The 12,736-nt window shown below is 41.4% G+C and overlaps 1 protein-coding gene across 4 annotated transcripts in view; it reads left to right on the top strand.

Annotated features, from left to right (window-relative positions):
• Positions 1-12,736, top strand: part of LOC117818931 (ultraviolet-B receptor UVR8-like) — a 322,536-nt gene that overhangs the window by 121,049 nt on the left and 188,751 nt on the right. For 3 of the 4 annotated variants that reach the window (XM_034692069.1, XM_034692068.1, XM_034692071.1), the window contains exons 7-8: positions 6,350-6,489; positions 7,578-7,721. In XM_034692069.1, coding sequence (XP_034547960.1) covers positions 6,350-6,489; positions 7,578-7,721 — 284 coding nt within the window. The remainder of the gene's footprint in view (positions 1-6,349; positions 6,490-7,577; positions 7,722-12,736) is intronic. The other variant, XM_034692070.1, reaches the window with a different exon arrangement.

The following is a 12,736-nucleotide window of genomic DNA, read 5'->3' as shown; positions in this document are numbered from 1 at the left end:
AAATATTGGGGATTAAAGTTCACCATTGCCTTGTCAGAAATCTGTCAGTTTCACTATTGTTATGATCGTGAACAGTGTCCATCATAAGGGGATATAAAAAGTGTTGGTTACAAAAATAAATTGGCATTCTTTACTTTAAGCCAGGTCATTTGAGATAATCCTGTAATACATGTGTGTTATGCTTAGTCTGTGGCATTTCAATATAATCAGAACATTAACCCTTCTCTGCTGTGTGATGCCCAGTTAACATGGTGCAGAATATGCTTTTATTTTGGTAGCAAACATTGGGGTGCATCACCCAATCATGTGTAGGTTCCAGTACGCCACTTTATTTTCTTCAGCTACTGTAAAATACATAAAACATATACAATCTATAACATGCCAGAGTTAACGGTGAGTCAGAGAGCACCTCAACCAGGAACACCTGACGACTGAGGAAAGTGTGACACAACCAAGCGGCAACCTCCAGTCTCAAACTATGAAGCCCATGCGGAAGTGCTATAAACTGCAAATCATCGAGAATCTGCTTGAGGCTGGCTGCAGAAACACCAGAAACCACATAGACACCAATTTAAAAAAAAGAGGATCTTTGCAGCAACAATAAACATGTTTACAGCCTGGTTCAATAAACGGCTTGGCTCTACGTAGCTAATTTCTCTATCGGCACACACTGTACGGGGGTCCATTTTTTTCTTACACGACGGTTCAGAAGATATTAAGATTACTAGTTTTGCCAAAATAAGGACATGCCTGACTTGACTCCCTGAGGGGAACACATAGCTGTTGGCTAGGAGGCTTGGCTTCAAAACAGTGCTCAGGAACAGATGGGTGACGTCACGGATACTACTTCCATTATTTATACAGTCTATGGACACAACATAGCTCCAACTGCTTCACAAGCTAACACATTTTGAAACACATTTAAACTTACTGTTAAAGGACATGGTATGACACATAATGTTAGCCTAACAAGCTAGCATGATATTGTTTTGTTCCATTTCCCTCCTGCGAGGTGGAAAGTAACAAGATACAACTACAATACACGTTAGTAGCCTTTTGTGCGCTTTTTGAGGTCGTCTTCTTTCCGTCTGTTACTTCTACTACGCTAATTCTCAAAACCAAAAACTGTACTTTTGACTCCACTTAATTTGGAGAGAATCTTCAGTTGGTTTGTAGTAAATTTTAAGATTCTTATTTAATTCACAACAAGATAAATTATGATATTACGTCAAAATATCTTCAATAGTTGCTAGGGGAACTCACTGACTACCCAGCAGTAAACAAATAAATGAAATGTATATAACTTGATTAAAATGAGCTGTAGCTCTATCAGCTGCAACTGAAAAGTGATGGACAAACTTGTATATCAAAAATTACTATGACATTTTAGAATGAATATCCCAAAATAGGCCTTTTTATATGTTGCTCAAAAATATAGTTTGATGTGCAGAACATTTTCAGTGCAGTGTGAAAGTAGTTTTTTTTTTTTTTTGCATTGTGGTATCACCACTTGTAGGCTGCATAAAGATCTGAGTACTTATTCCAGCCCTCTACCAAGGTCTGCTTTTCCAACTGTAATCTCAAAATGCTCCAAAGAGCTTAATCTGCATATTATAGTAACTACATTTTCCTTCTGGGGGGAGATTCCCTTAGACCCCTTACCTGCATTTGGCTTTAATCCCTATAATATCTAAACCAGGAAATATAAAAGCAACATTTTGCTCCTTTTATTGAGTACATTCCACAAGTTTTTATGCGGCTAATTGTCCTCTAAGTTAAAACCATAAAATGTATTGATATATATTTTAAGACGAGTGAACAGAGGTGTTTCTGTACACAATGTGCCATTTGTGTAACTGAGTGAACATGCTCTTCTCACTCTGCCATGTCTGGACTCCTCCTCCTGTATCACTGTGAAGCCCTTTAAGTGTGCTGTGACATGTCCCAAAGTCCTTGTTTAGCACCTCTCTCTGTGTGTTCAGGGTGTGAACTGATACCCGGTGTCAGCTTGCGTCAGGGACAGAGTGTTGGGAGAGAGATAGCTGAGGTCTCCATAAACCAAGAGGCTGGGAGGATTAGCCCAGAGAGAGCAGGCAGGGTGGGATATTGCAGAGAAAGAAATGGAAATTGTAAGAATTGAAGGAAGAAAGAGAAAAGAGCAGAAAGAGCGAGATGGAGCTGTAATGGAGGTTGTCAATTTTCTCTAATTTAGCTTGGGAGGAAGTTATCCTCTTGGAATTAGATGGCTGGATCAATGTTTCTTTCCAGTCATTCATTAGTACATGGTGATATCAACTGTTGCTGGATTCATCTCCAAGCAGTGAAAAAACACAAAACAGTATTTTCACATGGATCCACCTTATCACCGCCTGTCAGTTAATTATGCATTTAAAGCAGGGGCAAGAGTTCAGCAGTGAAACACTTTGATTGAGCCCTTTGAACTCAACCAGGAAAGAAATCAGTCTTCTTGATCCTGACTCCTATGTGATCATCGTAGCCGGAGGATACTGACCTCTTGTGTCCATCATCTCACGGTCAGCCAACTGCGGCATTATTACTAATGCAATCACCCCTGTGATCTGAACCTCAGATCCTTGAACTAAAATAAATAGATAAACATGTCGGATAGAAGGGGAAGAAAAAGAAAGGTGTGAATGAGTCATCAGCGAAAGGTTCATCCATCCTAGACCTATAAGACTCTTCCAGCTGGTCTTGATAGCCCAAGGTGATGTGAGCTACGTGATACATGATCGTTTTGATCATACAGTAAGTAACGCTCAGCTCATTAGCACAGGTCATGCTCTGGGCTTCAAGGCGTTCACACCTTTCATCATGTTACCCAAAGAGACGTAGAAAGATCAGGTGGATAAGTTAAATGCTATGTGAGATAGTGAACAGTTGAAAATCATATTGAACGTAACGTGGGTGTGTGCTGTAGATCTCATGGATTTAAGATTTCTTGCGCACAGTGCGTCCAAGTCAACATCTGGAACATTTGTGCAGAAATCCATTTCAGTATTCCCTCAACTCATAAACACTGCAGATCAAGGGCTAAACACACCTCTGTTTCTATTCTGGAGAAATCTATTGCCTCAATTCATCAACTTTGATTGGTTAACACTTGGACTCTCAAAATGGGACTGTTCATAATTTAGAAGCTGTTCAAACGGCAGACGGCCAGCCTACATCCAAATGTTTAAAAGTCAAGTGAAGGGAGAAGGCGGTTAGACCTGAAGTTATGTCCTCCAAGGGAACTTTACAAAGATCCCCTCACAGATTTATAGCCACTTACCTAGGAGCCTGAGTCGATATTCATAAACGTGGCTTCAAACAAAGCCCCCCCCCTCCTTCCCCCTGTCCACTATCCCTGCTTGTAAATAAATACAGATATGCCTCTTTTACAGACAGCAGCAATCTAAAATATTACCACCAGCATAATTTTACCACACACATTAATATTTTACAGCACATTGTATTTTACCACATTGAATCTTAAACTTTCATGGCCAGCCCGAGGATTTTATTTCTTAGGAGGTTGTATCATTATTAGCCAAGATGTATAGCAGGTACAGCAGACCGCTGCCTTGCTGTTGTACTCTTTAGAGTTTCATAGATTTATTTTCACAACATTTGCAGAATCAATGGCGTTTCCCTTTTTGCTGTACTGTCATTATGTCTACCTTAGCTGAATGATTTTGTATTAACAGCTGCATTATGTGTATATTTTTAATCTCCTGGACGGTGTTTCGGTTTCAGCTGCATAAGCATTTGGTGCTCTGTTGTTTTTTTTCAGCCCTTTTTTGGTGAAACCTTCATCACTTTGCATCTTTAACTAATCACATGGCACACAGTGACTGGCTTCACGGCACTTCCTTGCCATTTATTTTTGTACAGGTTTGTACACTTCATTAAATTTACCCTCCATATACTTCTTTATAAATTGCTCATGTAATGGTGGGACCCTATTAAATCTAAGTTGAAGTGTTTAGTATTTTATCTAAACAAGTAAAAGCCAACCTGTACAGTATCTGCCTCATTATGATGGGAATAATCTCTTAACATCTGCATGTGTGTGTTTGCATCTGTGCCTGTGTATGTGCTTCTGCAGTGATTTAAGTGGTTTTAGTGTCAAAACAAGTCTAATGAGCTGGTGTAATAATTATCAGCCATTTTGCACTCGCTTTAGCTAATTGAGGCTTTATATTAGAGTTAATACCGCTGCCTATGTGCACTGTTTTACAGTTACACACAATGTTTGGCCAGAAATGGTGCTGCCAATAATTTAGATTTTTATTTTGTGCATGTCAGTGTTTTAATCTCCCCCTATTAACCATACTTATGAGCTTTAATAATCCTCCCCAGATGGAGGTCATTGACTGGCCCCTGTTTTTATGTTTGTTTTATTAATGCAAACAACTGCTGTTTACAATATAATCAAAGTTAAAAAGGACGACCAGGACAATCTATCTTGCATCACTCTTAATTTAATTATCATAGTAATGTATGTCGAAGTCTTAATCTTAAGATTTGTTTATTATCTTTGTATTTTTTTTTAAACAAATAATTGTGCTGGCATTACCGTGATTTGCAGTTTGTTAAACAAATTCATCACAGGCTTAAGAAGTGAAATTAAAGCCGCCTGCCTTTTTGCAATTCACTCTGCACCTCCATTGCCTGTCTTGTTTCTTCCTCTCATCCTCCTCTCTCACTTTACTCGCTGTGTTTTACCCGCTCTCTGAAATTCCTGTCTTATCCAGGTGCGTATGAGCTGATCCCCAGGCCCTTTGCTCTTGTCAGGAATCTCCCAGGCTATCGGGCTCTCCTGGGGCCCTGTCTCACACACCAAATTGATGTCTCCGACTGGAAATGACACTTTCAGCAGGATTTGCCATTCTAAACCACCTCAAAACCCATGTGATCTCACCCATTCATTCTCAGAGGAATTGCCTTGAAATGCACCATAGCTTCAAAAACCAATGAGCATAGCATGCTTGAATGAAAAGCTGATACATATCCTATAAGGGGGGAATAAAGAAAAGATATCCTAAAGTGCTGGCAATGTAGAACAGTATTATTCGCGCTGAACAAAGACCAACAGTGCCATGAATATGAAGGTACTGCTGGAGGGAATGCAGTGGAGGGTAAAAGGGATTGAAACTAAAAGAAATCAATAACCACATGAATTTTCATGTTTAGGTGCTTGTCCACCATTTCTTTATCTTGTTATCGTCTGTCTGTCCGTCCATCAACACAGACACAGACACAGGTGGCGTGATGAATACATTATAGGCAGATCCCTCCATCTTTTTCTTCCACATTAGCCAAAGGAAGAGCACAGTGAACATGTTGCTTTGCTTAAGGACTAGTTATGATATAACTTGATGCTGGAGTTGAAGAAAAGGAGACAAAAAAAAAGGTGTGACCAAGAATCCCTCCTTTGACTTATTTTCATCCCTAAGTCTTTTTGGGCCTGCACGTTTCTCATAGGGGGCTCTACAGACTGGCATAATGGATAAGGGCAAGGGTGTGAAAGGAGCACCTTAAGGCTCCTCATTCAACTCCCCCAATCTCTCCTACACACACTCTTGAGCTGTGAAGGCCTTCTTTCTTTGCCCTGCTAGCATGGGAGCCCTGTAATAGGCTCTAATTGATAGGGAGGTGTTGGGGTCTTTCTGTATGGGCTGAGGGGATGAGAGTAAGAGAAAGAGGGGGAGAGAGAGAGGATTACATGTGGGCATGTAGGGTGGAGCGGGGGAGGCAGAGAGGCTGTGGAGTGGTCCAGGCCCCATCCGTAATGAGTCATTAATTTCCTAGCGGTTTTGTGGCGGTTGGCTCATTACTGGTCTGCAGAGGAGCAGGAACAAAGCTCCGAGTAGGTAGGAGGTGAGCTTAAATAGTTGGGGCTCAACACTTCCCAACAAAAGGAGGACGAGAACGTTGAATGGCACTTGGAACAGATGCAGTAAAAAGTGGCAGATGCAAATTGCAGGAGAGCAAGTCTTCCTTCAAGCACTTTTCTCTTTTATTTTGTCAGGACTGCAGCCTGAGAGTCTAATTAGTTAGCGAGGTGTTTCACTTCTGATAGGGCTGTGTCTCGTTATTGTCACAAAGGGGATTCGTAAAAATGGGAGGAAACGCATATGTTCCACGGTCCCCAGTGGAACTGCTCACTGCACAAGTTTAATTGAATTGATTATTTATTTTTACCCTATAGAAATTGAAATATGTGCATTACTTTCCTGCTATAAAGTGTTGTATGGAGTTTTAAAGTGTGATAAAACAGTATGAATATGATGCCCGTGGGTTTTAATTATGTCTTTATTATGTGTTTATACTCTTCTCCCTACAGGCAGAATGATTATGGACAAATTGGCAGTGGCTCTAATGCAAACGCGGTCATCCCTCACTTTGTGGAAGGCGTGGGCCATGTTTTGAAGGTCACCTGTGGGGCAAACCACAACCTTGCTCTGACAGGTACGGTAATACATGGTATGCTATGACACACACAGTTCAATCAAAATTTTAGTGTTAAAAATGTGATGATTAAAATATTTGCCCTTAAAGAACACAGCCAGTAAAATAGCGTACATGTTGTGTACCAGCTACTTCTCATTTTTAAGATACTTCATAATACAAATATTGAATCCCATCAATAATCCTTCAGCTCCGATGTTTGAATTTACATTCTGTAAAAAGCATCAGCACAAATCAGGCAGACAAGACCTCAAAGAAGGGGGCTGATGTCACTCTTCATTAGCTGTCACCATGTGCTTCAAAGTTCACCTGTTTTACTCAGTTTTATGCGAATATCTGAGCCCTCGAGCCCTGGATTGGCACATCACCTGAGCGACAGACAAGGAGCGAAAGAGAGAGAGTTAGCGAGAATATGGCCCTGGCTCCTGATCCATAACAGTCATTGCCTGTTACATACATTTCAGAATTCATTCAGGCTATGAAGATAATCGAGGTAGTCGACAGTTTCCCCTGCAGCCCAATGGATTTATGATAGCACTGTCAAGAAAATGAGGCGAAATGACACAGTAGCTGACTTTAGCTGCAAATAATGTGATAGGCCGTACAGTGGTGCAGCAGCAGCTGCTGTCATTGCAGGTAATAGGCTATAAAGAAGCCTGATAGCAATACCTGTCATTTCTTAATGGCTGACTTCACTGAAGAGCTTTTGTGGCCTTTAACATGAAGATAATGGAAGATACAACAAATTTTACAGCTTTTGCGTTGCATCCATAATTTATCACCAGAGGCCCCATGCAGCAGCAGCAGCAGCAGCAGCACAACAAGGACAACACGCTCCTAGAGGCGTGCTGGAGAGAGATGCAAGATGAGCTGCAGGGGGGTTAGAGGCCTGTTTGATACCGAGCAATTAATGCAAGTGTAGAGTCCAAAAGGTTGCCTTTTAGCTGACATTATCAAAGTGGTCTTATTACTTATCATACCCTTGTTTATTACACATGTCAGATAATGAAATGTTAAAAATGATGTGGAAGTAATCTATGTTTTATTTTGCTGATCACATTAACACTTTTCTGCTTGAACTCTGCTCTGTGTATGATATGCAGGTGACGGAAGGCTGTTTCAGTGGGGCTGTGGACGAGCATGTGGGAACACAAAGAGGAACATCTTGTTGCCGGAGGAAGTGGCTCTACCAAGCTCGCCAGTGAGAGGCATTGCTGGAGGATGTTGGCACAGCCTGCTTTTAACAGGTAAGTCTGTATGTTCTAAGTCTGATACTGAGTACAACAGTTAAATGTACCTTCTGCTTTCTGCTATATTCATTGTTCTGCTCATATTACAACCAGGCAGAAAGTTCTTGCTCACATGTTCTATACACGCCGACATGATTACGACCTCAGCACAAAGTATGCGTAAATCCTTGGTGTGTGTCTTGGCCCTCACACAGACATGTGAGTGTCTGCTTTTAGCTGTGGTGTCCATCTATCCACAGCATTCATTAAGAGCTCTCCCAGGGCTAGCGTGGCTACATAAACACAGAGGTGGAGGCCATGGCTGCTCTTTCACCTCAGTGCGGAAAACTTCAAAGCTGCTTCTCCTCACACGGCAGATGAATGCTCCCTGTCTGCTTGGCTGATACATGGCCCCGCTTGCTGTCTTCTTACTTCGTCTGAGGCTCCGTTGCCGAGCCAGAGCTGTGCAATTTGTTAGTTTCAGCCAGATCTTCAAGACCTGGCTTTAATTCTGAAAGGAAGACATTAATCCTTTTAACACAACACTTTGTGGAGTCGGTTTTTTTTGTTGCTATCGTCGTCTATTAACCCCATTAAAAGTGTAATACAATTTAAGTAGAGTGCTAAAAGTGGATCATTTGTTGCTCCATTCTGTTTGAATTAATTATCAATTTATGATCTAAATGATTAAACTACAGGAGTCTCAGTACTAAACAAGATTCTTAAACTGCCAGGCTCACATTTACACCTATTAATACAAACATTTATGAGCATGCATTCACACCAACGTTTCCCTCTGTACATACACACACATGAAGCAGCTATGTGTTGCATTGGCTCCTCTAAATCCCGTAATGTCCCCAGTTTGATCCCTAGCTCCATTCTGTCATGAGGGAACAGAAATATCCATCTTCAATCAAGCTGTAATGAATAGCCTGATGAGTGTTGAGCAGAACTGAATTACCAGATAGATTTGAAGAGCGTGTGAGTGTGTGTGCTCTGTTTAAGTGTATGCGTGTGTGAGAGATGGGCAGGGGGGGGGTAGTTAGAGGGTCAGTAGAACAGGACACATGTAGAAATTAATTCTCTTTGAGTTCAAAAAAGAAATTGGCTAATTCTGTCATATGAGCCTTATGGAATCACCTTATCTATTGGTATGAGGCGTCATTTATTAGGGTCAAACGGAGGAGGGATGCACGAGGGATTGAAAAGGGAGGTTGGGAGAGAGAGTCAAAGTGATGAGGGGTGAGATTGAAAATTGGAAAGAAAAGGGGATAAAGAAGGGAGAGAGGAGAGAAAAAATGATAGAGTTGGGAAAGATGGAGCCAAAGAGAGCAAGAGAGTCAGTGGTATGAGAGACAGCTTGCCTGGGCCGGAGCATATTGAGGGCAGCAGGTGGAAGAGTGGCACAGTTAATTAAAACGCCTGTCTTAATGTCTCAGCCTGTCACTCCAGGGAGGGGGAGAGAGAGAAAGAGAGAGAGAGAGAGAGAGGGGAAGAGAGAGGGAGTTAGTTGCCAGGCTTAAGCTGGGCTGCACCCAACCAGCCATCGAGACAGCAAACCAACCATCCAGCCAACCCACCAGGCCACATGTCAGACAAGCCCTGACACTATGCCCTTCACCCTCATCATCCTTCACAACACTCACACATCTGAACAGACATACACACACATATCCAAACCCCACCCACCATTTTTTCCTTATCCAATTGACCATTCTCTTTTATCTGATGCAGACTTCTTTAGAAGCCCGCCTCTTAAAAAAAAGAGGAGAGAACAAAAACCCACTTGTGATGTTACCGTTTGCTCAGCAGCATCTGTAGCATGCCTGTAGACTTCCAGCCTTGCAGCGTAATCTGTCTGCTTTTAATAATTCATAGAAAGCACAGGCGGTGCACTATGTTCTGAATGCTGAGGGTAATGGGGATGTTGTGATATTTCTATCATGGCCTGTCTGGAGCAGCAAGCAAACATTAAAGATCTGATAAGCAGTCTGCTCAGTGTCATAACAGCGTGGGCTGTCAACACTGCCGTAGGTGGACCTTAACAAATCCATTCTGCTCTGTGTGCTTCAATCTAGCAAATGCTGATACATGGCAGAGATTCTCCGCTCTGCTGTCACAAAATTTTAAGTCACATTGAATTTCACGTTTGAAGTCTTAGGATCACCATCGTGCAGCACTACCAGTACACTCAGTGTATGGCCTACATGGTGCATTTTATTAGACATGAAGCAACATTGTATTTAAAAAGAGAAAAAGTGTGATCACCCATGTTTGAGGTGGTTCTAGAGCCGTACGTCGTTTTGCTTCACTAATTTTTTTTTTTTTTCCAGGAGTCGCTGTATCACGGCAGATTGCTTTGTCAATAACCAGCCCGGTGCTTCAGTGAGCATGAATCTGAGATTGTCAGGCTGAGTGACAGGCTGGAGATGGCAGATAATTCAAAGAAATTGGAAGTGTGAAATCTTTAAGGGCCACTTCTTAACACAGCAAATGCCAGGGTATCTTTCCATCAGCTGCTGCTCTCACAAGCCACCACATTGTTAATGGTGGCCTGTCTGTCCATCAAGACTGCTTCAGGAGGGATTTAGACCTTGTTTGGCACCTTATCTCGCCGACTGCCTCCCACTAACCTGACCACTGCGCTGGCTTCGAGTGCAGTGTGTGTGTGTGTGTGTGTGTGTGTGTGTGTGTGTGTGTGTGTGTGTGTGTGTTACATGTGGCAAGTGATGGTCATAAATCTACCTCCAGACCAATATATATTTTCTCCTTACATTCGCTTATTTATAGATATTGATTTATTTGACTATCTGTCCGACAGTGTATTGGTATATCTTTCCATTGTTACACAATCAGGAGCCAAATGTAATGGTGCTTGTAGCACTTGTTAATTTAGCTGTCAACACCACTGATCGACCTCAGATTGTAGCTGTGAGAGCTCTTTGTCCTTGTGAGTGTGTTTCTGTGTGTGTTGCTGTCTGTCTTTCTGGATGGATGTAGAAAAGCTGCTTTGTCTGCTTTCTGCAGAAACATGAGTAAGAAACTCAGAATGTCAGTCTTTAAATGAGAGAAGACATTTGGAGTCTCATTGTTGTTTTGATGCTTTCAAATATACATTTTTAGTTGATCTAAAAGGTATCTGAACAATAACATTATAGAACTCCTATGAATGTATCAAGCAGGAAACGTACTGTGGTTGTCTGAAGTCCACTTGCACGTATGAAGTGTGAAGAAGAAGTGATGGAATCAATGTCTTCTATGAATATACATTTCATTAATACTTCCAGATCTGGGGCATTTGAATACCCAAAATTAACCTAAAAGTAATTTGAAATATAAGTTAATTATTAGTTTGATAATGAGGTTTATGATTAAGAAGTTAATAAAAGAAACAAAAGTCCACTTTTGTGCTAGGAATTAAAACAGAGAATTCACCCAGGATTAAAAATACAAATGTGTGTGTAGTGTGTGCACACACGCTGGTATTCATTTCTCTCAGCTGAACAGACGCTGCTTCAATAAAAGTCAAGTATCAAGTTTTTGAACGTTGACTTCCTGACCCAGCTTGCACCTTCCTTTCCCTTCGCTCACTTTTGAACTTCTTATTCTCAAACACTCTCACACGGTAACTCCCAGGAAACAGCGAAGGGTAAGAGGAAGAGAGAGAGAGGTGAAAAAATATGCATCCACATTTGCTAATCCAAAAAAACTTAGACTCTATCCTCTGTTTGTGTGTTCAGAGAAATAATGAGATAAAATAGACAGAGCAGGGAGAGGGACCGGAGAGAGGGACCCAGAGAAATGAAAAGAAATAAACAAAGAGAAAGAGAAAGAAATATGTCCCCTATTTTCCCCTTGTACTGGTCTCAATTCCCTGCCAGAGCTCACTGTCACAGGGAGGTAGTTCCCAGGCCGACACATCTCAAGCTGTTCAAACATCCATTAGGATGTTTTGTTTCATACACTCTACAAACACAGCAAGACGGGAGAAACGGGCAGATGATGGGAGGGAAATTGAGGAAGAAAGAAAAGAGACAGAAATACAGAGAAGAGGGTGAGTCGATGGGAACAGCAGAGAGAAGAGTGGAGGAAATTTATCAAGAACTCGTATGATATTTAATGATCCTTGTATGTGGAGAGGGGAGACCACACCAGCTCGTTCTCCTCCGCCAAATACCGATCCCCTAACTTAATTTCCTGCTCAATTGCTGTTCTATAGTGCATAGTACAGTGATACAGGCTGGCAATATAGAAAACAGATTGCCTGTGCGGTGGAGTGGATAAGGCTGAGGCTTGTGCTGCTGGAGACCTGCAGTCTCCAGGGGGTCTTGTCGGTGGGCTTCACAAAACCAACAAAGCCCATCTTTCCCTGCGACTGGCAGCAGCTGGCAGGTAGATCTTCAAGCATTGGAGTTGGGGAAGTGGATCTGTGGGTGTGGTGTGGTGTGTATGTGTGTGTGTGAGACAGGCTTGCTATTCTTTGTAGTGGAGAGTTCCACAAGTCTTCCATCTTGTGTTTGCTCATGTGCTGTGACTCCAATCCACTCAAAAAATGTAGGCCTGCATGGACAGCAACCATCAATCAGTGCACAGCGCAGTGTGCATCCACAGCTACAGTGTTTTCCCACAGACACATACACACTCACACACCTTCTATCACTAATACATACATACAGTACACATGCCTGTAACTGGGTGAGATACCTCAACTCAAAAAAACTTTGAATTTTTTTTTTCATTTTTTTCCATCAAGTGTGTTTTCCATGACACCTAGCGGCACATGCAAAGATAGATTTCACAAATTGTGATTCTTGAAGGAAAACAAACTAATTTCGATTAATTAAAATAAATGATTATTATTTATTTTTTGTTTTATTAAGTGTTCATGAAATTGTACTAAATTTGGGATTTTTCAGGAAATATTACCTTCAATTTTGATAATTTTTATGTGTTATGTCTGTGACGAAAACTTTTTTGCACCCTTTTAGCCATTGATAACACACAAAAGTGATAGAAAATTTAAAGTAGTT

This window comes from Notolabrus celidotus, chromosome 9, assembly GCF_009762535.1.
Source record: "Notolabrus celidotus isolate fNotCel1 chromosome 9, fNotCel1.pri, whole genome shotgun sequence".
Classification (NCBI taxonomy): domain Eukaryota; kingdom Metazoa; phylum Chordata; class Actinopteri; order Labriformes; family Labridae; genus Notolabrus; species Notolabrus celidotus.
The sequence above is the reverse complement of the archived record's forward strand: the minus strand, read 5'-3'. Positions and strand labels throughout refer to the sequence as shown.